We start from the raw sequence: 27,734 nt of genomic DNA, 5'->3' as shown, positions 1-27,734 counted from the left end.
GCTTACATAAACAGACAGGTGACCAGGAGAACCAGTAGCCTAGTGATAATAAACCGGAGCAATTTCTAGTAGGCGGTATTTTGCGCCCTGTAACACGTCACGGGTGTAATACACGTGTGGGGCGTGGAATCGAGCGGATGCCTATAAGGAGCGAGGGCAGCATTGTTTGACGGGCATCACAGCTCTCTGTGAAAGTCGGAAGAGACACACTGGCAGTTAATGTGAAGTCCACAACCTGGAGAGGCGACCTACGTGAGCCGAGGAAGCTGCGAGCATTCAGTACGAAGACGCTTCTCCACACACATCTCCGCCTATGGGGCGTGGAGAGAGACGGTTGTGCATCTCTTTGCTTTTGGCGCGTTCGCGAACACTAGCGATCCAGGTACATGTGTAGCGACTTGTTTTGACTTTTTTTTTATCAGCAGAACCGGTGAGTGTGTGTGTGTGGAGGCTGAGCTGTTTTGTCAATAAACCAAAATATCCGAGCACGTGCCAGCGGGAAGTCCATTGAGGCTGCTTTTATTTAAAGCTACGCTAGGTCTCATTCAATGGCGTGCCAACTGACTGTTGAGCCACCAGACTCATGTTTTACAGCTGACGTCAGGCAGGGGGAAATGACGGGTGTTTTAAAGGGTAAAAAGTGTGAAGGAGTACGCGCAGAGCCGTCCGTGTGTGTTTGGAAACGGGTCCCGCATCTCGAGGATGGCTAATGATGACGACTGCTATCTCCTGGAAGATGCGCAGTTTTTGCAGGCGGATGAATGAGTGACTGTTCTAGAAATTTCCCCCGACCACTTAGGTGCAGTTGGGACTACTTGCCTGACCGTGGTAGACTGGTGTCGCCCTCCTCTCTGTATTCACAAAGGCACTCTCAGGCTGTCAGGCACATCTGGCATTGTTCTGTACACTAACTATCCATTATACCACTGCTCTCCACGATGGCGTCAGTCGGCCTTTGCTCCAAAGCCCTTGATCTCTTACTGTGTTATTAGACATTTAAAGCAGAGGTGCCACATTTGGTGTCTCCCTGTAGGCTGCTGTGACCGTTGCCAGAGAGCGACATTCATTTAAAATCTGGCTGTGCAAAGTAAGCTGCTCAGCATAAGTTTAGTCCTTAACGACTCCTTAAATAAATTGCAGCTTCTGTTTATCCTCAGGGTTTATATATTTTATTGTAATTCATATTCCCAATGTGGTATTAGCACATGCCAGGGCACGTTTGTCTTGGCGTGCTTCTCTGCTGTCAAGTAACTGCTATGCACTTGCACACTAGACCTTCTTAGATAGGTCTTGGCTTAGAAACATAAAAAAAGAAGAAAGAAACTTTAACTACATGGATTTATTAATGTGTTATGCATGTGCTAAAGTCTGCCCCGTGGCATTATTTAAACCCATGATGTCAATGTGGGAGCATGCTGCGCAAGTCCCCATCCTGGCATACCAGGGTGTTGGTGATTGAGCTTGACTCTTGCATTAAACAATGATATTGCAAATACAATTCTATTTGTCTGCTGAATGAATGAATGCTATATTTCAGAGTCAGAGTCTCATGGGCAGTTTGTGGTGAACACATGGAGCGCAGGCCTTGATGATGAGATGGTAAAATGAAAACAAAGGCTTCTTTTACAGAGAGGGATGGTTATGCATAAAGCATGGTTGTGAAGTCCGACGCGTGGGGTTATTTTCTCCCATGCATGGCAAGCTGAAACCTCAGGAGGGGCCTGGCAGCCAAGTGTGTGTTTGTATGTTTGTGTGTGTATGTGTGTATGAGACTGACACAAAACAGATGTGCTCTGACATCCCCTTGCATATTACTTTTTGCTGACACAAGAATTTTATTTTAATCCATCCCTCTTGTAATCTTATGTTCCTGCAGAATTTGGAATATTTAGCATATGCAGAATGCAGTTAGCTATAAACCTTTGGTGCAGTTAAATGTCCTTCTAATTTCAGGAGTGGAATATGACGATGCCAGTTTAACAGATTCAGGTGTGTCCATAAAAGCAGACACTGTGAATTGGTCCTTGTTTTGTGTTGTGTATATATAAAGGAGCTATACTCCTTTAGCTCCATATTTAAACTTGTAGCCCTAAATGTATTTTTGCTACCTGTTTATTTTAATGCGCTGCAAGTTTTTGTGTAAGACACAAGTCAAACTGCACATTTGGTTGTGGCGCAGCGGCATAGTCTTTGCCACAGTCTTACATAATGCTTCTTTGAAGGTTTTATAGTAGTGTGGCTTGAGTCCTTTTGTGTTTAAACAGATTAACGAGGAAAGTCATAGGAAGTCTAATCCCACTGGAAAAATACTAGAGTTGCAAAGCTGGAAATGAGCAATAATATATTGAGCTTCATGTAGTTTACTGAGCGTATTTTCATATATTTACTTATATTTTCTTTTATTAGTGATTTTTGATCATTTTATTTTTGTCATCAGATGCAACACATTTCTGTATTTTTTTTTTTTGCCCCCGCTACACTTCAAATCAAACCTCTAATGTGGTGTTTTTCTTTGCTGTCTTGCAGGAATTTTAACTCTTGGCTTTTCTAGACCAGAGACGTGCAGCATCCTCCGCTTAAAAACTAGAACGACCTCAGTGCCAGTGGATAACCCCATCCAAGTAGTGTATTTGACCAGACAGTGGATCTTAACAACTTCCATCCAGACAGCAAACCAAAGCACAACATTTCCATTCAATTTAAACAAGTGCAAAATAAGTATATTTATATATTTCCAGTTTTCTTTATTTTCTTTTATTTTTTTAAAGTTTCCTGTAAGACTTTTTTTTTTTTTTTTTTTTTTTTTAACATAATCTGTAAAAAATGGCTGGTGGAATGGAAGCAGCAGACATAGCTGTGGTGGCACTGTATTTCGTCCTGGTGCTAGCCATCGGGTTTCTTTCCATGTGGAAAGCCAATCGCAGCACTGTGAGCGGCTACTTCCTGGCTGGACGCTCCATGACATGGATTGTGATAGGTGCCTCGCTGTTTGTTAGCAACATTGGCAGTGAACATTTCATTGGCCTGGCTGGGTCAGGAGCAGCAAGTGGCTATGCTGTAGGAGCGTGGGAATTTAATGCACTTCTACTTCTGCAGCTGCTTGGCTGGGTGTTTATCCCTGTGTATATCCACTCAGGAGTTTACACCATGCCAGAGTACCTATCAAAACGCTATGGTGGCAAACGACTCAAGGTTTACTTTGCTTTCTTGTCTGTGCTGCTTTACATTTTTACCAAACTGTCTGTGGACTTGTATGCTGGAGCTCTCTTTATTCAGGAGTCCCTTGGATGGAATCTCTATTTGTCTATTGTTCTGCTTATCAGCATGACTGCTCTGCTCACTGTCACTGGTGGATTGGTGGCAGTGCTCTACACCGACGCCCTTCAGGCAGTGTTGATGATCAGTGGAGCCCTCACCTTAACCATTATGAGCCTGATCAAAGTCGGTGGGCTAGAGGGTGTCAGAACTAAGTACATGCAGGCAGTTCCTAATGTTACCGCTATACTAGCCACTGGAAACTACACATACTCGCCTTCATGTCGCATTGACCCTAAACCAAACTCGCTGCGCATCCTTCGAGGTCCCCTGGATGAAGATATTCCTTGGCCAGGTTTTCTTTTTGGCCAGACGCCTGCATCTATTTGGTACTGGTGTGCGGACCAGGTCATTGTCCAGAGAGTACTGGCAGCAAAAAACATTGCTCATGCAAAGGGCTCAACACTCATGGCTGGATTTCTCAAAATCCTGCCCATGTTTCTAATAGTCATTCCAGGAATGATATCCCGCATCTTGTTTGCAGATCAGATTGCCTGCATCGGGCCGGAGCACTGCATGGCTGTTTGTGGTTCCCAAGCTGGCTGCTCAAACATTGCCTACCCACGTCTGGTCATGGCGGTGATGCCTGTGGGACTCAGGGGTCTTATGATGGCAGTCATGATAGCTGCCCTGATGAGTGACCTTGACTCGATCTTCAACAGCGCAAGCACCATCTTCACCTTGGACATCTACCAGACCTTTCGGACGAAGGCATGCCAACGCGAACTGTTGATTGTGGGCCGCATGTTTGTTGTGGTCATGGTGGTCATCAGTATTGCCTGGGTGCCTGTCATTATTGAGATGCAAGGTGGACAGACATACCTCTACATCCAGGAAGTTGCTGGCTACCTCACTCCACCAATTGCTGCCCTTTTCCTTCTAGGTGTATTCTGGAAGCGATGTAATGAGAGAGGTGCATTCTGGGGAGGCATGACGGGTTTTACCCTAGGTACCATACGACTGATCCTGGCATTTATCTACCGTCAGCCTCGCTGTGACCAGCCAGATAATAGGCCTGCCTTCGTTGTTCGAATTCACTACATGTATTTTGCTGCTGGGCTGTTCTGGATTTCAGGGTTGGTGGCAATTGTGGTCAGTCTCTGTACTTCTCCACCAGATAAAGAGCAGGTTCGCACCACCACCCTCTGGGGGCTCTACAGCATTGAAATGACTCCCCCTAAGAACAGAGAGGAAACGTACCGGCTGACTGAGAAGAACCACTGTAATGGTGACACAAGCCTGCGTAAAGAGCTGCCCCCAGACGTTAAAAAAGAGAGGTGCGTGGACGGGATGGATATCAAACTTCTGGTCCCTTCCACAGACCATGACCCAGCAACACCAAGTACAGAAACGTCCCCTGCCACCACTCCTGGAGCCCAGATTGGTAACAGAAATATGGAGACAATCAGAGCAGAGGAAGGCTGCCGCAGTGGTGTGGAGACGAGCAGGTGCATGCGTTTGCTGGACTGGGTTTGCGGCTATAAGGGAGAATCGCAGAGCGCTCAGCAAAAAGGGGCGAAGGAGGACGCGAGAGCCATCGCAGAGATGCTGTACGAGCCACCTCGAGTCAAACTTCTCCTCAACCTGGGCTTGGTCTCAGTCTGCTCTGTGGGCATCTTCATGTTTGTTTATTTTTCACTGTAGTAACAAGGACCGAGTGGGGTGGGAGGTGTCTGGGGCTTTTAGAAAGAGTTGACTTTTCAGAGATGTATGAAGCTCTGTCTGTAATATTTACAGTTGTATTTTGTAGCTCTCTAACAGGGATCTAAGCTTAGTGTAATCATTTTTTTTTTAAATGATGAAAGCTTCTTCACATTTAAAAAAAATCAAAACCAAAACAAAAAACTATGACTTCTCTATGACTCTGAATCTTATTTGACACTAGCGTGTCCATTTTGTACAGCGCTTATTGTTAATCCTGCATTCAAAATATCTACTGGGATTTTTAGAATTGTTGTACTCTAAGTGAATTCAATATTTGCCTTATTTGACATATGCACTTGTCTTTTTTGTATTGTGAAAATAAATGTATTCTGTGATTTTTTTTTTTTTTTTTAAAGCTTTTTATTTTACTCTTGTTCTCAGTGACTGTAGGCTTAGTTGCTGGTGTAGCATACATATATTGGATATTACCAAATATCCATTTATTTTTAATTTTTTCTTTTTATTTGTTTGGTTGAGGGGCCATTATGAACTTTGGGGGGGGAAAAAAGAGTTAATGCTGCGAAGCATTGCATTCGCTGCTGGTATTGCATATTACCATTATATTTATTGTAATTATTATATCTGTTTGATTTAGCCTACTGAAGGTGTTGCATCTAAATTTAGTGAAACTTACAGTTAATATTAAATTTTTTTAATATATACATCTTTTGCAGTACAGAGAGAAAAGAGAGAGCAGAAAGAAGCACAAGACTAATAATGTTGTTATTATCACTACTATCATTTCCTCTTGCAATGAATAACGTAATGTAAATGGTACATTTGAATTGGCTGGTTACGATGTTGTCACTGATGACCTAAATCAGGGCATAACTGGAGCTGTACTGCTATTTTTATTATACTACATTTCCTAGTTGTGTGTTTTCTTCTTTGTTTTCATTACTTTCACTGTTATTTTTATCTTTCTGTGACTGTATTGTGTTGAAAGTTCATGCACTAATATTGTATCGTAACAAAAAGTCACAAGTACCAACAGTCATGAGTTTATCAGATTGTGTTTTATGCAGATTTCATTTTGTGTTCTACATTACTGAAATGTGTCTCTATTGCATTATGTCCACATTGTGTACAATATACTTCAGGGCTCACTTCATCACCTACAATGTACATTTCTTCTATAGCAGGCTATCTGTTGTGTATCTACTGTGTGTTAATGTATTTCTAGTGCACTGCAGTGCTGAAATGTCATTTAATCTTGTTTGAAGTGCATCTTTTATGAACCTCCTACCGAATGTGTCTTAGTGTGCAATGTTAAAGTGACAAAACATCGACGAACACAGACTTTAAGTTTTTTAAGTACTGAAACTTTGTGCAGTAAATACCACATTTCTTTTCTTTTTTTTTTTTTTTTGTTTAAAGCCATTTTCAGGATTTTGTTTTTCTGTCATGTAGACAGTTTTAGTTAGCATTAACAGATAATGCTAAGCAGAAATGACATTTCAGACATTTGTTGACAAAGTAGCACTTTACTGGACGAGCTTAATCGTGACATTATTAAGAGTAATTCAGCCAGGGTGCTTGAAATCATTGGCCTTCTAGATTGTGGTCATTATTCCCACAGTGTAATGTGTTCACGCATCAACACCTCATCCCCAGAATACAAAAATAAACGAAAAGTACTGTGTTTGTATGTATTTTTGACACCAATGTTGAATGACCTCAGTCCAAAACGTCAGTTTTCTAATGTGATAGGCCAATCCCTATCAGTGTCAGGCGTGAATGATGCATAACATGGAGGATGGTTAACAGACGATTGCTGTATGAGTATGGGGAAAGAGCTTTAAAACGCTTTCTTTCTTTCTGAGAGACTTTACATTGTTATTTTTATGGATTTTATTTTTAGAGATTGAAAATAAAGTTTTTGTGGAGACTAAAGCCAAATGTGTTTTCGTTCTTCATAGTCAAAGAAATGAAATGAGAATGAAAGTAATGAAGTCACTATATAGTCACTTCTGGACAATAATAGCATTAAGTTGAAGTATGCGGCAAACGATTTGTTTGCTGTTATTGCAGCATTATAGGCACATTTTATTGCACTGTAATTATCTGCTGGTTCCAAGATGCAAGAAGTCATAGGCATCTGTTTAAAAAAAACAAACTGCTAAATGGTTTTAATTCAGATTTGTTTAATTATGGACCCCGCTTTTCAATTCCTCTCTTGTGGTTCTGTTGGTACTGACTTTCATTACAACGTCCGAATAACTGCATTGTGTCTAAATGGCATTTTGCAACTTCCTGTGATTGAGATGTTGTTTTCAGAACTGCTGAAGAGATAAAGGATTCAACGTTGGATTTCTATAGTAGCAAAATTTTCATCCCATGTGTGTGCAGTGTTTATATATGGAGGGAGCTTTTACTTATTGTTGACCAGGATTATATAAACCCTGGCAAGGCTCTAACAATCTCCTCAGGGCCAGACAGGGATTGGGTGATTCCAGGCCCACAAGATTCAACCAATCAAAAGGCCAGCATCGGTGGCTTACAAATCTCCACTGCTTACCAGTTTAGCTCCATACATCCTTTTATCCTCTGGCGACCAAACCTCACACTTCTGTAATTTTCCACAATTAAGGGTGGATTAAAAGTTACATTGCGAAAACAGACATTCATCATGCAAATTTGCTTGGCATGAAGCACAGATGCCAAAGGCAACATGCTATATTGTACGGTTAGGTAATCTGTTGACTAATACGGTGTGTTTTTTAGAGCGACACAGTCATCACTGCCATTAACTGCTTCTAGTCAGAGGGTGGTATTTAGTGGCCATGATCTGTTTCAATTTAGACCATGACTCATATCAGCGATGTCCCGTGACTCCCCATAGCAACAAGTTAGAATGTAGCATTCACATTTCAAAGGCGGCTGTGGGTAGCACATTGGAATAAAGGAAGACAAACACAGACTTTCCTTGGCAGGTTTTTCTGAAGGTGCCATGACCGAAGCATGTTAATTAATAACTTAGAATTGTCACCTGAAACCCTGCCTGCAGATTCTCAGTTGGTTTTGGGAAAAGCATTGTTTTGTTAGAACTGTGTCACAATGTTGACCTCACCGTAAAGACATGATTAATGTTTATGGATTATTCATACAAGGATGAGGACCATGAGTGTCTGAGCATGTAGCAATGGACTTCATTTGCCTCTTATGAAAGAAAATCTGATAAACAAGGCAAAAAAAAAATGGTTTAGTGAGCTGATCAGGCAATTCCTCCTCTATGGGTACTGGTGTAGCAGTTCATTTATTTTGAAAGTAAAGTAACCAAGAACATTAGCTGAAGTACTGTATGTAATGATAAATCAGAAAATGTTGCCTAAGCCTTTTAGTTCTAGGCCACTTGGCTTATTTTAGGTTATTTTAGGTGAAAGGTGTTTAAACTATTTTGTGGTTGTTGCCTTGGAGATGGACTTGACAGAACATGCCATGACCGCATTGTCTTGAGAAAAAATGAATACATGGCATAACTGAATAGCTTGTGGACCCACCTTTAAGAGCAATAACTTGAAGTACTCATTTTCTGTATGTGTTTGTCAGTCTCTAAAATTGCCTAGTCTTTTACAACATTTCTTCAGTTTATTGAGGTTTGCCAGCATTCATGTATGCAGAGGTCTTTCAATTAGGTTAAGGTCTGCACTTTGACTGGGCCTTTGCAACGCCTTGATTCTTTTCAGCTGCGCTTGGGATCATTGTCCTATTGCATGACTCAGTTTTGACTTTACTTTCTTACAGACAACCTCACATTTGACTGTAGAGTATTTTAGTTTTCAGAGGAGTCACGCTCAGCTCAATTACTGCAATCTGTTTGTTTTACAGTCACAGGATCCTGTGACTGTCCTTATATGCTATGTTTGGTTTTTTCCACATGTGGTGCTGTACATTATGAGCAAACATCTGCTCTTTAGTTTTGTCTCCAAACGGACATCGCTCTAGAAGCCATACTTGTGACGTTTGTAATTCTGTAGTTGTGTTACTGCTTTGTGTGTCTGGACGAATTACTATGTATATAATGCATATGGTCCCTTTTGTTTTACTGTGTAAACCTTTGTTTCATGTGCAGCACTTTTGTTCAACTTTGTTGTCTTTAAATGTGCTTTATAAATACATTTGGATTGGAGTTTGTACTGTCATGAACCTGTTGAACCTGAGTGCCAGGTGAAACTGTCAAAACCTCTACTGTCACAGAGGTGCTCACATTCACAGCTGATCACCTAATCAATGTGTTTCATTTGCAGCACCTGGCTGCTATTTACCTGCTTAATTCCAATTGAAGCAGTAGTTGGGGGGGGACTTTTTTTTTTTTCAAAGTATTGCACAGTATTTCTTTTTCACATGACCTTATATTTCCCCCCCACTCTACCATAATATATACACTCACCAGCTACTTGATTAGATACACATGTTCAACTCCACATTAACAGAAATTCGAACCAGCCAGTCACAGGACAGCAACTCAATGCATTTAGACATGTAATAATGGTGAAGACTGCCTGCTGAAGTTCAAACTGCGCCTCAGAATGAACAAGAAATGGATTTAGGTTACTTTGAACAAGGTTGCTGTTGCCAGATGGGCTTCTCTGAGTATTTAAGAAACTGCTGATCTGGGTTTTTCTCTTGCAGTCACCTCTAGGATTTAAAGAGAATGGTCCAAAAAGAGAAAATATTCAGTGAGAGGCAGTTTTTTGGGTGAACATGCCTTGTTGATGGCAGAGGTCGGAGGAGAATGGCCCGACTGCTTTGACCTGATAAGAGAGCAACAGTAACTCAAATCACTGCTTGTTACAACCACGCTGACCTTGTCCATCCCTTTAAGAGCTCAGTGTACCCATCTTCTCATAGCTGATTCCAGAAGGATAATGCACCATGTCACAAAGCTCAAATCATTTCAACCTGATTTTCTGAACATGACAGTGAGGTCACTGTGCTCAAACGGCCTCCACAGTCAACAGATCTTAATCCAACAGATGACCTTTGGGAGGCAGAGTGTTCATGACTGAAAAATAAAAATGATTGGCCAGCTGTGATGAATAAAGAAAAAAAGCAGACAAACCTAAAAGTATTCATTTTCTTTCCCAGACATTTTTTGTTGGTCATAACTTAGTTAAGTACGCTTTGAAGCTAATATTATGAATATACATGCATGGAAGTTGCAACTGCAATAGCTCTTCTTCAATAAATTCACCATCATTATTATTAGTACTGCTACATCCAAATATCCCCATTTCAGATACAATACTTTAAGATCCTCCATTAAAACCAACAACCTGCTCTTAAATTAAAGCCACAGACTGGGATTCCAGCACTCTGGTTTTGTTGTGATTTCATATCACTGCTGAAATATACAAGAAACCACTTGACCCTAGTCATTTAAAATAGTTGATTTCATGTTGCCATATATCATTCCAACTCTCTTACAAACAGGTTTTTCTCCTCAACAAGCCCTCACTCGACTCATACCTTCCCTCATTCCCAAGAGGAAACTAGTGATATTGTCCTTGTGGAAAAATACTGGCATCCAGACCATGCTTTGTTCATTGTCCATATTGGACAGTGAAAACACAAACGATAGTCTGAGACAAATGCTTGAAATGAACAGATTAGATAGAACGGATCATGCAATATGCATTACAAAGTGTCAACAGCTACATGTAAGAACCATCAAGTAATACATTTGTCATTACAGCATGTATGCAGCTTCATAAAATGTATTGAGATATTAAGAGTTACCTATAAATTGCATGAGTAATAGTCACAGAACAAAAGGCTATATTTTAGGACAGAATAAGCAGAACAACACAGCAGCTTCAGAAGACAATAAAGTGCTGTTTATGGTCCTGAATGGATGTTGATGAGGAGAGGGTTTCCCAGTTAAATATAACAACTTCAATGTAATGTACTTCATTAAAGGAAACATGTAGTGACATATACAGTACTTTCAAGGAGCCAGATGTTCAAGAAGCTGCAGCAACTGGTGAGCAGTATCTAAAAGTAATTTCCTTAAGAAACAGGAAAAAAATCCTGTTAATAAATAACTTCAATATGTATGGAGGAAGAGATGTACAGCCGTCTGTAAAACATGGTGGGGGCTCTGTCATTGTTTTTTTCATTATTTCAACCAGTGGTGTTGGGGAACTTGTCAAAACTGATGGAAGAATAAACAGGGAAATGTATTGTAAGATTTTAATCAACCACATGATACCATCGGGGAAAATTGTGATTGGCAGCGGTTTCAGTTTTGAGCATGACATCGATCCCAAACTCACTGTGAATGCAGTAAAAACACACCTGGACAGAAAAACACACAATGCAGCACTATCAGTCATTGATTATGCTTTCCAGAGCCTGTACCTCAGGCTGTGTGGGATCGTCTCGACGGAGAACAGAACAAAAGGCAGCCAACAACCAACAACCAAAGAAGAGCTTTGATTGTTCCTTACAAAACCCGGAGAATTATTCCTGAAGACTGCTGTAATAAATGACAATAAAGCTTGCCTAAGAGAGAAAGAGAATGGTAGTAATAAGAAATTGTGGTTGTAAAACTTAGAATTGCACATATTTTATAAACTGGATTTACATTTTTTAATAAATTGCTGCACCCATTTCTGATTTTCCTTGCAAAATATTATAAAATGAGGTGTGACTCTTTTCTTTTGCACAGTATTGTATGCAGCAATACTGATATAGATAGAACACCTGTGATTATATAACATTAGATGATATATCGTTTTTCAGACCTCACAAGAAAAAAACTAAAACAAAATAGATGGCACGATAGATTGCCACCTGTGCAACAAAATAAAACAAAGAAACAAACAAAAACATGCCATGAAGCCACTCCTTTGTTCAAGCACAGGTAATCCCCTGCATTAAACCTCCACCTGCTTCACGCTTTAGTTGAATTAAGGTATGTAAGTCTCTACAAGTCTGAGTTTCTAGCAAATGCCCCCCGGCTGGTGGCTAAAATTCACACCATATTGCCAACTGTATTCACTCACCCATCCAAATCACTATATTCAGGTTTTCCAATCGCTTCCACGGCCACAGGTGTGTAAATTCAAGCACCTAAGCATAGGTTGCTCTCAGGAGCACCGTCGATTCTGGCATGGCATCATGATAGGATGCCAACTGTGCAACAAGTACAGTCATGAAATTACCTCACTGCAAAATATTCAACAGTTAACTGTTAGTGGTATTACACCAAAGTGGAAGTGCTAGAGATCAAACTTCATGCGGCCTCCAGATTATTGTAACAGTGCGTAGAGAGCTTTATGGGTTTCCATTGCTAAGCAGCTAAATCCAAAGCTTTGTATCATCAAGCACAATGGACAGCATTAGATGCAGTTGTCATGATCCGGCTGTTTGCAGGCAGGAAGAGGAGCTTTTATTGCTGAACAGAAAACTCTACAAAACCTAAACTGGGAAGAATCTAACAAAACACACGCATTGTACTCAGCCCCTTAGTTCCAGAGAAAAGATCTCTTAATGCTTCAACATACCAAGACTTGCTCTTAACTTTGTGGGGACAGTTTGGAGATGGCCCTTCTATGTGACTACGTACTAGTGCACAAAGCAGGTCACATAAAAACATGGACGAGCAAATTTGGTGTGGAAGAACTTGACTGGCCTGCATTCACCAGTCTCGCAAGTTTCATATACATTTGAAGGTAGATGAGCAAATAGTTTTGGTAACAAAGTGCAGCTTCTAGGGGGCATTTTGCAAGTTCTAAATGTCTTTAAAGTATCAGCTTTAGATGTTTTCGATGCCTTTGCTATTGGCATCTAAATAATAAATTCCCACCTGCTGCTCTGTGTCCCACTTTTAAGCAATTTCCATCTATCTTCATTGGAGCCCTTTAGAACCAGAAGCTGGACTGCATTATGAGATAACATTAACAAAGTATTATACAAACCCTAGACTTGTACTTACCTAAACTGGTGCATAGTATCACTAGTTTTGGTGCTTTGAAAGTCCCTCTAAAGTGGCTGCTATCTCCTATCCACATGTAAGTAAAGGAGGTTGTGCAGGCCATACCCCCTGTAACCCCTGCAAAACAATAAAAATATTACTTATTATTTATTTTTTACGATTTTCTTGGAATGAACAATTTCTGGTGGCACTTTTGTCTTCGTCTGATCCTCGCTCTAAGTCAGTAGCTGAATCCAGGGGCATGTGGATGTTGCATCTTGTTCAGTTTAGATGCAACAGCTCTGCAAGCTGAGTTTATAGGGCTTATGTTTCACAATGCCTTTATCGCTGCTCTGACATCAGGGAGGCAACGACGACAGAATTATTCATGAAACCGCTGAGTTTGACAGAGATAAGTGGCAGAGAATTGTGGGTGGTCGATAACCCTTTTCTTTATTACATTCAAATTGTTTAAAGATTTTTTAAAGTATGTAAGTATATAACAAAAGCGATAAATATTTGTTATTAATGCTACTTTGAGTGTGAAATGAACATGTTGCAATGAGCTGAGCTAATGAGATAGCTGCAAGTTGTAAGTTGTATCGTGCGCCCTTTTAGGTCACGTTGCTATCCAGACACTTTGAAACATCAAAAACGTCTCTGTTGTTCTTTCTTATTGAAGTGACAACGGAAGCAGCCATGTATGCAATGTGCTGTGACCTTTCAAATATACGGCAAACACATAGTCAATGCATTCCTGACGTTCCAAATGCACCGCACCGACTAAACTATGGCGGCATGCCTGGGATTCTGCATTAATCCATGGAATAGGGCTTCAATGGCAAAAGGAAATATTTACCTCTTTTAGAAATAACAGCTGGGAGACTAGTGTCTAGGGCCCCAGCACAATAACTGTGAATCACTGAAGCCAGCGAGGTCTTTTCCTATCTTTCTGGGTCAAATTGACCCATGACAACAACATTCTTGATGAGTTACACCTCAACAACACAGCTGCTGATAAAGGGTTTGCTCAGAGAGAAGCAGCAAGTTATTGATATGATGTGCAAAAAAAAAAGTAGAGCAGCTTAGTTGCTTGATTGACTGGCTAAATCCTTATCAATGCCAGTCAATCATGTATGTCATTATAGAGAGATAAACAATCCTTATCACTCTTCTTACATTAGTATTATCATGGGACAGTAAACTCACTGCAATAACTTCAGGCAAATAGGTGAAAGTGTATGGAAATATTTAAGAGTGTGTAATATTTCAGGCTCCAGGGTTAGAACTTTACTCTCCTGCCATGTGTTGTATTTCTTTAATACAGGCACGTGCTGTAATAGAAAAACATCAATTTTCCATGTGGTCAGATAAGATAAGATAAGATAAAACTTTATTAATCCCTCGGGTGGGTTCCTCTGGGAAATTCTGTTTCCAAAAGCACAGCACCGACAGAAGTTACAGTTACAGAATATTATATACACACACACACACACACACACACACACACACACACACACACACACACACACACACACACACACACACACACACACACACACACACACATATATAAATACAGAGACATATATAAATAAAATATACGAAGGGGATAAATAGAATAAATAGGAATAAAAATAAAAATACAAGTGAATTGCACATTTCAAGTATTGAGGTCTATTGCACCATTGACTATTAACAAAAGTATTGCACAAAAGGTATTGCACAGGGAGGTGAAGAGGCACTACAGCTTAGTTGTTCCCCCCTCCTTTGTCCTCCTGTTTCCCCTCCCTCTCCCCTCCAGAGAGGAGTTAAACAGTTTGATGGCGTGTGGGACAAAGGAGTTTTTAAGTCTGTTAGTTCTTGTCTTGGGGAGAAGCAACCTGTCACTGAACAGACTCTTCTGGTTGTTAATGGCCGTGTGCAGAGGATGCCCAGCATTGTTCATAATGTCCAGCAGTTTTTTTAGTGTCCTTTTCTCTGCCACTGTCACCAGAGTGTCCAGCTTCATGCCGACCACAGGGCTAGCCTTCCTGATCAGTTTCTCCAGCCTGGATGAGTCCTTCTTTGCTGTGCTGCTCCCCCAGCACACCACAGCATAGAAAAGTACTCCAGCAACCACTGACTGGTAAAACATCCTCAGGAGCTTCCTGCAGATGTTAAAAGACCTCAGCCTCCTGAGGAAGTACAGTCGGCTTTGGGCTTTTTTATACACGTGCTCTGTGTTGCATGACCAGTCCAGTTTATTGTCCACCCACAGCCCGAGGTACTTGTACTTGTTGACCACCTCCACCTCCTCCCCCTCTATCTGAACCGGCAGTGGACCTTCTCTGGACCTCCCGAAGTCCACAACCAGTTCCTTAGTCTTTGAGGTGTTGAGTTGCAGGTGGTTTGTGTGACTCCATGCGACAAAGTTCCTCACCAGACTTCTGTACTCCTCTTCCTGATCATCCCAGATACACCCCACGATGGCTGTGTCATCTGCAAACTTCTGAATGTGGCATAATTCAGAGTTGTAGCAGAAGTCAGAGGTGTACAGGGTGAAGAGAAGAGGGGACAGCACAGTTCTCTGTGGTGCTCCTGTGCTGCTGACCACAGTGTCAGACGTGATGTCCTTCAGCCTGACGTACTGTGGTCTGTCGGTGAGGTAGTCGGAGATCCAAGCCACCAGGCAGGGGTCCACCTCCATCCTGTTCAGTTTTTCCTGAAGCATACAGGGCCGGATGGTATTAAAGGCACTGGAAAAGTCAAGAAACAGGATCCTGACTGTGCCTTTTCCCCCATCCAGGTGTGAGTGGGCTCTATGCAGGAGGTACAGGATGGCATCCTCCACTCCGACATCCGCCTTGTATGCAAATTGTAGTGGGTCCTGGGCATGTTGTACCTGTGGTCGGAGGAGGTTGAGGAAGAGCCGCTCTAGAGTCTTCATAAGATGTGACGTCAGTGCCACCGGTCGGAAGTCATTCAGCTCATTGGGCCGGTTCCTTTTGGGGACTGGGACGATGCAGGATGTCTTCCATAGGGCGGGCACTCTCCCCAGTCGCAGACTGAGATTGAAGACTCGTTGTAGCGGCTCCCCAAGTTCAGCAGCACACGCCTTTAGCATCCTAGGACACACCTTGTCTGGGCCTGCTGCCTTTCTGGGGCGAAGCTTCCTCAGTTGTCTCCTGACCTGATCCACTGTGACACTGGGAGATGTTTGGGAGGAGGGGGGGGGGAGAAGATGTCTTGCTGCTGAGAGAGGGATTGGAGGAGGGGGGTGTCATAGTGTCAGGAAGGGGGGGAAGCGAGGGAGGTAGGAGAGTGGGGAGAGGACTCTGTAGTAAAGGTGAGGGTGAGGGTGGGGGGGTTGTGGGCTGGTCAAACCTGTTGAAGAAGTTGTTGAGTTCGTTTGCCTTCTCCACACTGTGCTTTTCTTGGTGTTGTGGCCTGTGATGGTTTTCACACCATTCCAGACCTCCCTCATATTGTTCCTCTCCAACTTCTGCTCCACCTTCCTCCTGTAGGTGTCCTTTGCTTCCCTCAGGCAGCGTTTCACCTCCTGCTGTGCAGCACTGTTACCAAAGTCTGCTTGCAACAGAAATAAAAGCAACATCATATTTGCAATTATTGCTAGGCCAAGCAATGTATTTTTCCTTCTGTTACCATGCCGAGTCATTTGATTGTTAAAAATTAAACATCTTAACTTTGTTAATAACATATCCCAAGCTTTGGCCCGCAGCAGAATGTGTGCATGAAACATTTCCTTTCAAAGCAGATTAAAATTTATAATTTACATTTTATGGCTAGTCCTGTCTAATTTGTGGAGCATTAATTTAAGTGATAATATCATCATAATTACTGGACCCCATGACCCAAGAGACATTTATCATACTGTATCTCTAGTTAGACTAGCGAACTGGGTATCCATCACATTAAACAGCTTTAATGTCTTCATCAATAAAGTGTAGGCTGTTCTTTAATTATTTTGTTTTTCCTGCTTTATTGTTTCACAGCCAGTGTCAGGCAGCTGCCCCCTACAAGAGGGGCCGTTCAGCCACTGCAAACAGATGAAGTCCACACTTCTTTATTAATTACAGCATCAGCTTTCCTGTCGACTTGTGGTTTCATTACAGACTGAACTGTGTGCACCACATGACCAGTATGTGGAACGTTTTCATTGGTAATCCATTACTGTCTTTTGCTTTTACACATACAGCTGCCTAACAAACAGTTTTCCATGTAAGCTGCTCGGTTCACATGCACTCGGCTTAGTGCACGTTTAGAAGCACGCACAGAAAAAAGAAGGGATCCTAGATGCTTCAAAGATAGCTTCAAATGAGCAAATAATGGGTCACACACATGCAGGAATGCTTTCTTTTGAGTCAGAATGTAATCAATTCATGTTTTTAGCATCAAAATGAGGACTCAGAAACGCAGGGAGATCTCTGTTTTGAACATATTCATGTTATCCTTTACTTTTTCTGCCCTAACGTGCACTTGCATCCTCATGTAAACACAGTGTGACTGCTGTCTTTTGCAGTATCTCCTTACAATTGCACCAAGTCACTGAGATAGGAAGAAGGAATGCTAACGTAAGAATGCTCATGTGTGGAAAAGTACTGCAGCTCCAAGGTCAGGTGAATCACAGTGGAAAGACACAAAGGCTTGGTGTCAAGCAAGTTAAAACATGAGCTATGTCAACATGATCAAAAGGCATAGTTGCAATTTGCATCAAGGTGCCCTCTTTCTTAGAAAGGTATTATCTATTGAACTGCTACATACCTGATCAACTGAAAAGACATCAAAGTCTTGACTGTACTTGTCGATGGTTATATAACCATGAACACTGACTCATGTGAGCCCAGAATTTGCAAACCTACACTTCATGGTAAAGTGCTACCATCACCCCATGAACATACACACAAGCTCTTTTGAGGAAACTGAGTGTGCTTTTTTTGAATGTCATCAAGTATTGTGACAAAGAAGAATGATCAGAATGTAGTTTTAGTGTGTGTGTAGTTTGTGTGTTTTTTTTTCTTTTTGCGTTTCTAAATCTGCATTTCAGAGTTTATATAACTTTCTGGCCTAGCTACACACTATGGTTCGCTGCGTCCGGTGGCACTGCCCTCTGTTTTGCATATGTCACCCTCGCCCTTGGGGTTTCTTTTGCCATCCGGTCCTTCCGTGACCACTGACGTTTAATCCAGCCAGGCTTGCGATGACTGCCTGTGTTGCCCTTTTTTCGGATCACGTTGTTGTACATTTCACTCATCCTTTTACTAATAATTCGGGGAAACTCAGTTTCTCTGTCTGGCTCTGTACTTAATTTATCTCAGTGTTTTTCAATCTGCCTCCCTCTAGAAGCCAAAAAACATGTATTCAAAACAGCTCTGGATTTCTAGAAAGCACTCAGGACTCCATGCCAGAGGACCCATGTCAGTGCAATATTGAGTTTGATATAATCAGAGGTCATTTTAGGGGTTTTCTTAGCTTTCGTGTCAGAGTATTGAAGCAGTTTTTCTTTAGTGCTGCTTGATTGTGACCTTATAAATGATTGCCGCACTCCTCTTTGATTCATAAACCCATTTAGTTAACATGGTTTATAAATAAACCTTGTTAACTAAGATACCTGCATTTGCTGCCTGTGACAGTAAGTGTCTGCAATTTTAGAAATGCATGAACATAAAACACATGAGAACGATGGTATCATAAGTAAGATTATATAGATTATAAGTTACAATTAAGGATTTAAGGGTAACGATTAATGTCACACTCACTAGTGTTGCATTAAACCTTGCAAGTCAAAAGCTAATCTGTCAACTAGTCTATAGTTGCTTTGTACTCTAAAGCATCATTACAACAGGTAATTGTAGTAATATACCACAGACTCTGAGTGACTTATATAATGCCCATCTGCTGTATGCTTGCATTAAGTGCAACAATCAAACTGTTCATATAACTGTATGTTATTTTTTTCCATTCATTTCATACATGAGGTGGATGAGATAACAACTCTCTCGAGGCTGATGTAGTACTCTTGCCTTTTATTGCGAAAGCATGACATGTGGTCTCCCGCTGTCCGTCCATTTCACCACATATTGTGTTGTAAGGAGCTTTCATCAGACTAAGCCAACTGGAAAAATTCACCTGAAAAGTGTCTGAAAACTGACCAGAGTTAAGAGAAACAGAGAAAAAAATCCAGGGTCAGCGTGGAGACCCTGAAACACTTGGACTTTTTTTTTTTTTACTATACAAAATCTCCTTTTATCTGATTTGCACATGAAAATTTCCATCAGACACCAGCCTGTAACTTTTCCACGAGGAGAGCATTAGCAGGAGGACCTACATTTGCAAAGTAGATAAGGCAGTTTCTATTTTACTTTTTAAGACTCTTTTCCCCCCTTTTCTTTCTTTTTGGCACACTGGTTGAGGAATTTTGCAAGACATATTCCACAGAATGTCTATCGGGTTACAGACTGTTTTCATCTATTCTGCTTCTGTTGTCTCTCTCCTTTAGGCTAGAGACAACTCTTTTCATTGTGTCTCATTGCACTAATGCTCTTTGTGCAAAACCTTCCATATGCCTTAAGTTTTGTGTTTACAGGGAAGAAACCCAGCAGCTATCCAACTGCTGACCCAGCAATGCAAAGCATGAATGATCTGGAAATGATCAGATATAGTGGGAGTCATCCCTTACAGCAATGTGGTTCTGTTGGGCAAAAACACCAGGCTTTCAAACAATTATAAAGTATGTTATCAAGCATCCTTTTTGCACACAGACACAAAGCTGGAGTGTCCTTGAGACAGACCTCTTATTGCTCTTGACAGCTGGTACTGGAAAATGTACTTTAAACAAGGACTTCATTTTAATCCCTTGGTTTTTCGCTGAATATGGAGTCAAGCAGTGTTTGCAATCTGAGAACAGATTTACTGGGGTAATTCATATATATATATGTGTGTGTGTGTGTGTGTGTATGGCTCTTAAATGTGTTGCATTATGTGTTGCTGCCATCTAGGGTAAGCCTGTTTAAAACTGCTTTAGACTGGCTATCATTCAATTTTATACTGCGCTCCCTCTATGTGGGCAAATGAGGAATTACATTTCAAACAAATCAGGCCAAACCAATAACTATAAAGTGATGTTATTTCTTTTTGTTATACGGGAATTAATGGGCGTATAAATGTGTTTTTCACCTTTTAACCACTATCAGCACTCTTATGTCTCAAGTATCCAAAGCAAATATCAACATTTTAATATGCCTTATTCAAGGTCATGCCTCACTATCGCACACACACACACACACACACACACACACACACACACACACGCACACACACACACACACACACACACACACACGAAAGATAAAGACAGCAAATAAAATATAAGCAGCTTTCTGTGAGCTAATTACTTCGTAGGTTACTCTGACCGGCGACGCTCCTTGTGCTCTCTCCCTGTTTTTCTCTGCTTTCATTCCAAAGTGATTTTCTGATCAGTTCCATGATGTGGCCTTCTCAAACATGGAAAAAGGTTGGTACAGTAGAAGCTTAAATGTTTATAGTCTTTGTCACTCAGTAATGTTAAATTGTTAAATCTATCTCTGTATATTTAAGAGCAAATTTGTCTTCAGGTGACATTAAATGAAATAAATAAAGGAAAAATAATGCACTGTTACTTGTTTTGTGTTTTTGAGCTCTGAAAACTCATTTTCTCACCTCATAACAAATGTTTTACTTTGTGTATTCAAAAGGGCACATGAAGGGTGCATGTCAGTTTTCTATGCTTTTTCTTTTATAAGCAATTAAAGAAAGAATTTCAGTGTAACAATAAAAAACCTAACATCATGTTTTGATCAGACTTGCAGTGTTTTACATTTTATGCTGATAAAAAACAGTAAAGTACTGTTGACGCAAATCAAATGAATTGAAAGTTCAACTTTGAATGAAAATTGAATTAAAGAATACCCAAGAGCATCTTCTTTGCTGTTTTTTCTTTTTTTTTCTTTATGTTTTCCTTTATTTTTTGTGTTTGTGTCAAGCAGATTTTGGATTTACAGAATTTAAAGCAAACAAATGGGGCTATAAAATAAATTTTCCATGTTTTTTCAATTTTTGATAAAAGTCTTGTGGTTCTTTCAACTAGTTGAGTGACACTAATTGGTCAAACTTGACCCTTCATCTTGAGACGTCCCTTACCAACGCACTGAATCACTTCCTGGATAACTGGAGGCGCAATGTGACTGCTGCAAGCAACTCTCTGGACAAGACTCTGGCTGAGGAGAACTTCAGGGACGTGATCTGGTATCTCGCCGTGATGATCGGCATGTTTGCCTTCATTATTGTGGCCATGCTGGTGAGCACAGTCAAATCTAAAAGGAGGGAGCACTCTAATGACCCCTACCACCAATACATCAAGGAGGACTGGACTGCTCAAAAACAGCAGGGCGATGTCATAGCTAATTTTGAGGCTAGATAATGAGGGCAGAATGAGGTCACTGCAAATCTCTGCTGTGAAGACCAGCAGAAAAAAAGTCATATAAAAAAAGAACCAACATTAATCAGTTACCATTACTAATGAGCACAACAGCAGATTTTGCAAAGTTATTTCTTGATGTCCTACTGCTAACCTGTTAGATGAGCTTCTGAAGGACAGCTTATATGTAGATGTATAACAATGCAATACTGGAAATGTATTAGGGAACAAAATGTAGATTTTGAAATGTTGCGCTTTGAAGCATATAAAGATTTTGCACTTTGAGCTGTTGTTTCTTTACTCTCACATATATGCACGCACACAAACATACCTAGAGACAAGACAGAGACGGAGAGAGAAAGAAAGAAAGGAAAAGAAAAGGAGGAGGTACACCGAATAATTTTTAACCATTGCGATGGTTGTGATGTAAATTTCCAGAGGTATTTGTTGGACAGCACTCACATAAAAGCATTTTTTCTGCCAATGGCCATCTGCTGCATGTGTCCAGATGGCACCTATTATCTCATTTTCTTTATTCAACTTACAGTCAGTGTTCCCTTGTTGTAAGTAAGTATGGGCTGTGAGTTTTGGGCAGAACTTTACTTGATAAGTAGCACTCTAAAAATGTAATTGAAGTATCAGAGGTCTAAGGTTTCCAAAGCAACAAAAGTGCATAGTGAACATAAAGACATTCTGACATTCATGCACATTTTTCAAAGATTCAGCTTTGTGTAATCACACCTGCACATGCATTCCTGCTGTGCTGTGGCCAAAAGTGCTATGAAAAGGTTTGTCAGCAGCCCGTACATATTTTGGCCTGAGGAGGGCAGCAGTACCTCTATCCCGAGATCTTACAAGCACCTGCAGTACTTCAAGCAGGAGCATGAATGCAAGACACCAAAGTAGAAGTGTTTCTAATGCTTTTTTGTGGTTTCAGTGGTTATTAAAGATGGAGTTTACTAGCAAAATTGTGTTAAAATCATTTGAGGTACATTTAGTTATGAGAAGCCAGTGAGACATAACAATTCAATCACATTCCAGCCAAAGCAAAAGCTGTTATATTATCAACACACTGGACAGCAGCACAGTGACTGTTCTTTTATTTGCTTGTCCTTTGCACATCTGTTGCCAGATTCCATTAAAATACACCAACATTTTCCACTGTAGCACCAAGCTCTTTGTGGACTTTTGGTCTTCACCGATATCTCAGAATAACTAAACCCTCAAATCTCTAGTGCTCAGCGTGCCTTTCCCACATTACTAACGCAAGTACTGTAACTCATTATTAAACCCCGACTGTCATCCTTCGCTATCCTCTGTTCTCAGTTTGCTGTTCTATTTTTAGCATTCAAACAACTGGTCTCCTAAAAATGGGCCTGTCCTGCATGAGTAGTGGAAGGGGAGTGCTGCTATGTATGGTATCCACCCCCAGTGTCTTGCAGCCCTTGCAGTACTCCTCTTTCGCCTTTGTGTCTGCAGGCGTGAAGAAGTAATGACGAAAGGAGTTTCTTGGCCCAGAGGATACGTAAAATTTTTGGATTTCTTTGGAAACCGGGGGATGCCTGCAAACTGCCACTGACGGACCAGCAATATTTCTATTTCTTACATTTCCTCATCCTTTCATAGGCCTTATAGGTGACCTTTCTGACCGTGCACTTTCTTTATACTGTGAAACTAAATCATACTCTGGGGGTGTGTGGTAACTCTGGACCATGCTCTCCCTGTGGTTGTTCTTGCTCCCCTGCCTAAACTTTGTGCCTCAGGCCCTGTCTGAGAAAGGCCTGGAGTTGCCACAGTATGATGGGAAAGACCGTGTTCTTGATATCAATGACAAGAACTACAAGAAAGCTTTAAAGCAGCACACCATGCTCTGCCTCTTCTACCATGAGCCCATAGCAGACAGCAAGGAACTGCAAAAACAACACCAGATGACTGAGTTGGTGCTGGAGGTAAAGTATAAGGAAAAAGAAATCAATGCATGCAGTGCAGAAAAAGATTTGAAAGGTCAGGGAGAAAAGTGCAGATAACTTTAAGGAAAGTTGAGTTAGCACTCAAGGAGATGCAGCAAAGAAAGGAAAACTCATATGATTTGGTTGGGTGACAGCGGTGTGAGACAGAGGGCGCTCATAATCCCATCAAACAGACTCATAAATGACTCTATGTTAGTGCTACAATAAGCAGAGAGGGACCTGGTGAGCTATAAAACTCCAGAGCTCTCCATTTTAATCTCTGTATATATGAGCTTCCTCAAGGTCATTGTGTGCACAGATGTCCAATGAGATGCAATGCTGCCACTTCAGGTTATTTCAGCCAATTCAGTGTGTGCCTACTATCCACAGAAATGCGTGAAATTTATTCTCCTTGTGATTATTCTTTGCTGGCAGAAATAATCCAAGAGCTCATTTATATAATGTTTTTAAGCCATGTGAAGGCCGATGCGACCTTCTCTTCTTTGGCATATTAAAGGTATTTATTAGATTGAGTAAGCAGCTGGAGACACGTCTATATAGGACATTTTAGTCCGTCTGTCTTTGTGAATCCTGTATGAAACTGTTCATTCTACCCGTCTCGTGTGACACATGGTGGAGGACATGTTGCTCTTTGCAATGTTAAAGGCAACCTGAGCCCATACGTGCAGGCAGAACAGGTAGGCCACGTAGTTACTCAATAAGGCAAACATGACACCATGCACAGTGTATTTGTAATAACTGATCAGAGTCTACTGGCTGTAAGTGAGAAGCTCAAGTATGCCACATATCAGCTTATTTACCCCCAATATCTACAATTTGTAGTATTTTGAGGTCTGTCCCCATCATGGGCAAAATACATTTACATAAGTCTATTTTTACTTGAGTACATCCAAGTAATGACACTCTGTAATTTCATATATAAAAGGGGAAAATTAAAATATAAATTCCCAGAGACAGAATTAAGTTGTGGCACATTTTGTTTGTGCATGTAAAAGTAAAGAAAGTTGTTGAAATGAACTTAAGTCAGGACAGAAGAAAGAGCGCTTTGAAAGACTGGCAACCACAGCTCTCACCCCGTGACAGCTGGGACAGACTCCAGCCTCCTCACAACACTGAAGTGGAAAAGTAGAAGAAAATGGATGGATGGACATGTGAAATGAAAGTGCTCATATAAGTAGATATTTCTGCCAAAAGCAGACGTCCATTTAAAGACGCAATAAAGTAATCCTGTATTAGTAACTACACTGAGCTCTATTCACTTTTTTTTTTACTGTAAATGTTGATGCACTGCTTCATTTGGAACAGGATTGTAAAATAAATAAAGTGGAGATCCACTCGTGAGTTCTTTTGAAACTCCATGTTATAATTTTACCATTCTTGATTATTAATTAATCAAAGTATTAGTGAAGCTCATCCACCTTATTTCACACCACAATTGCCAGGCCAGTCATGTGTATAAACTTACCTGGCTATATTTAGAACAAGGCAGTCTGAATGATTATGTAACCGTATCTCTGTGTGGGCAGCTTGGACACCTCTGTCATATTGCCAACTTTGGTCATGCTGTCAAGCTCCCATTCACAAACAGTCCCATTTAACATTTTAACCGCACCTGCATTACTGTTTCCAGTACTCAGAAGCCAAAGTGAAAGTTTCTTTTTGTCTTGCCTATTTACGTGCTGTGTGTTCAGTCCTGTTCTTACAATTTAGTCCTCTGTGATGTTTTTGTGTTGGTTGCAGCTTGTAGCTCAGGTTATGGAGGAGAAGGACATCGGGTTTGGAATGGTTGACTCCCACAAAGATGCAAAGATAGCAAAGAAACTGGGTGAGTATTGGTAGTGGTACAGACTAAGTCTTTTATTTAACCTCAGTCTGATTGGTGGATTTTGATGAAGAGAACTGCCTTTGATAGCAGTCATTTTTGTTAAGAGTCGGACAACTTTAGGTGTTTGACTGAATCTAATATCTTATCATTTCTTCTGATCGCAGGCTTAGAGGAAGAGGGAAGCATGTATGTTTTTAAGGCTGATAGAGTTATCGAGTTTGATGGTTTGCTCTCTGCTAACACTCTGGCCGAGTTCTTGTTGGATGTAAGTAAACTTGCTTGAGGGTTGATTCCCAGTTGCTTGCGCTAATCACCACCAGTCACACCCTGCAATCCTCTCCTCTTGCTTTATGTTTATATTCTAGCTGTTGGAGGAACCAGTGGAAATCATAGGAAATGCTCTGGAGCTGCGAGCTTTTGACAGGATGGAGGAAGACATACGTCTCATTGGTTACTTCAAGAGCGAAGAGTCCGAACGTGAGTGTGTATATTTGTAAAACTCGTGTTTTTTTTCAGTCTGAACACACCACACCGCCTCGTTAGATGGATCTGTGAAGGACTTTCTGTGGCCCATGCCCTTCATTATAACATGGATTTTTTAACCCACTTGTCTCCATGGATTTACAGATCCATTTTTACCGCTACTGCACATGCAGCTGCCACTGCCTGGCCGCCCTTTCACACGCTGTGGAACAACTGAGCGTAGTATAGTTAACTTGCAGATACATCCCATCTGACCAGCTGTGGGAGTGATAAGCTGAGGTAAAAGTTCAGCTATTTCCGCTCCCCATTGTGGAAATGTCAAGTACCCATCGGCCAAAGAAAGGACAAACAGATGTACGTCCAAAAAACAAGGAAAAAAACTGTTTAAAAAGCTAATTTGTTCTTTCTTCCTCTTTCTTTTTTACCTTAGACTATGAAGCTTTTAAAGAAGCCGCTGAGCAGTTTCAGCCCTACATTAAGTTTTTTGCTACATTTGAGAAATCTGTAAGTTACAAACAAACACATAAGGCAATGAAACACTTGCATGTGTAGTCCTGACAGGTCAGTTTTTGTTGCTGTAGGTGGCCAAAGAGCTGAGTCTGAAGTTAAATGAGGTAGACTTCTATGAGCCCTTCATGGAGGAGCCCGTGTCCATCCCAGGCAAACCTCACTCTGAGGAGGAGCTGGTGGAATTTATAACTGAACACAGGCGGTAAAAAAAGATTAATGTTGTACTTTATGACTTTAGTAAAGTATAAAGATATGTTTTCAATTTAACATCTAATGTTTTTTTTCTGTGCCGTCAGACCAACACTGCGAAAGCTGCGTGCAGAAGATATGTTTGAGACCTGGGTGAGAAAATTAATCATTTTAATTTTAGTTTCCCAAACGCTTTAAATAAATTCACATTTTGGTCTTTTTCTCTCAGGAGGATGATATTGAAGGCATTCACATTGTGGCCTTTGCAGAAGAGGAGGATCCTGGTGAGAGCATATTACATAACGATGGACCGCTGTTTTACTCGAGTGTAAACATGAGATGCTGAGCATATTTCCTGCAGATATGGAAGGCTAAACTATTCAGTCCTCAGGGACTGCTTATGTAAAATGAAAATTATAAAAGGTATGGACTTTAAAATGGATCAGGGTCAGCCTAAGGAGGTAGATTTTTTTCAGAAAGTTTTAGGATGTTTTTTTTTTTTTAATTTTCTTTTTCTTTATTTTTTAGATGGTTATGAATTTTTGGAAATCCTAAAGGAGGTGGCCAGAGACAACACTCACCTACCTGAGCTGAGCATCGTCTGGATTGATCCCGATGACTTTCCACTGGTGAGAAGAAGAGAAGCAGACAAATAATGAAAAAAAAGAAACAAACACACACGCAAAAGGAAAACCTGAAAATGTAGATTATTTTCAGACCTCATGCTCTCTCTCTTTCTGTCCTGCTGACTCTGTTCAGTTGATCCCCTACTGGGAGAAGACCTTCAAGGTGGATCTGTTCAGACCACAGATCGGAGTTGTCAATGTTACTGATGTAAGTCCCCGACTGTCACCACTAACACCAACGACACATGCTGTGCTCACTTTTTACTGGCACTGTCTGATCTGTGTGTGTGTGTGTGTGTGTGTGTGTGTGTGTGTGTGTGTGTGTGTGTGTGTGTGTGTGAGCAGGCAGACAGTGTGTGGATGGAAATGGATGATGAGGAGGATCTACCCACAGCTGAGGAGCTGGAGGACTGGATTGAAGATGTGCTCTCTGGTAAAGTTAACACTGAGGATGATGATGATGATGATAACGATGACGACGATGATGAGGATAATGATGAAGATGATGAGGATAATGAAGATGATAATGAAGATGATAACGAGGAGGAAGATGATGATAATGATGATGACGATGATGAGTAATTTACAGTGTAATCTGAGTATCCACTATTTCCTCTTCAGAGTGTCTAATGTGGATATCAGTGCATCAGCTTTATGCTACAATAAGTTAATTTTTTAAAAAAGGTAATTTTTGCACTTAATGTGTGCCTGCTATTAATATTAAAAAGAAATAATATCA

The 27,734-nt window shown here is 40.9% G+C and overlaps 3 protein-coding genes across 4 annotated transcripts; all 3 read left to right on the top strand.

Annotated features, from left to right (window-relative positions):
• The first annotated feature begins 291 nt into the window (after positions 1 to 291).
• On the top strand, positions 292 to 21,677 carry LOC146370721 (potassium voltage-gated channel subfamily E member 2-like). The gene is made up of 3 exons (XM_084907772.1): positions 292 to 382; positions 20,402 to 20,450; positions 21,063 to 21,677. The coding sequence occupies exons 2-3, from the start codon at positions 20,421 to 20,423 to the stop codon at positions 21,393 to 21,395; spliced, it is 363 nt and encodes a 120-aa protein (XP_084763898.1). The 5' UTR covers positions 292 to 382; positions 20,402 to 20,420; the 3' UTR covers positions 21,396 to 21,677.
• On the top strand, positions 297 to 27,734 carry casq2 (calsequestrin 2). Of its 2 annotated transcripts, none has more exons than XM_084907771.1 (11): positions 297 to 382; positions 25,103 to 25,187; positions 25,352 to 25,452; positions 25,553 to 25,664; positions 26,101 to 26,174; positions 26,252 to 26,382; positions 26,477 to 26,522; positions 26,599 to 26,653; positions 26,898 to 26,998; positions 27,129 to 27,203; positions 27,341 to 27,734. In XM_084907771.1, exons 1-11 carry the CDS (start codon positions 314 to 316, stop codon positions 27,575 to 27,577), a joined length of 1,086 nt encoding a protein of 361 aa, XP_084763897.1. In that variant the 5' UTR covers positions 297 to 313; the 3' UTR covers positions 27,578 to 27,734. The 2 variants fall into 2 exon arrangements, with proteins under 2 accessions (XP_084763897.1, XP_084763896.1); XM_084907770.1 differs by lacking the exon at positions 297 to 382 and adding an exon at positions 22,208 to 23,341.
• On the top strand, positions 2,800 to 11,630 carry slc5a3b (solute carrier family 5 member 3b). Its single transcript, XM_084907769.1, has one exon. The coding sequence runs from the start codon at positions 2,824 to 2,826 to the stop codon at positions 4,957 to 4,959; it is 2,136 nt and encodes a 711-aa protein (XP_084763895.1). The 5' UTR covers positions 2,800 to 2,823; the 3' UTR covers positions 4,960 to 11,630.

The sequence above is a fragment of the Perissodus microlepis genome, chromosome 16, assembly GCF_051167445.1.
Source record: "Perissodus microlepis isolate ML-2025 ecotype Zambia chromosome 16, ASM5116744v1, whole genome shotgun sequence".
NCBI classification, from domain to species: Eukaryota; Metazoa; Chordata; class Actinopteri; order Cichliformes; family Cichlidae; genus Perissodus; species Perissodus microlepis.
The sequence above is the reverse complement of the archived record's forward strand: the minus strand, read 5'-3'. Positions and strand labels throughout refer to the sequence as shown.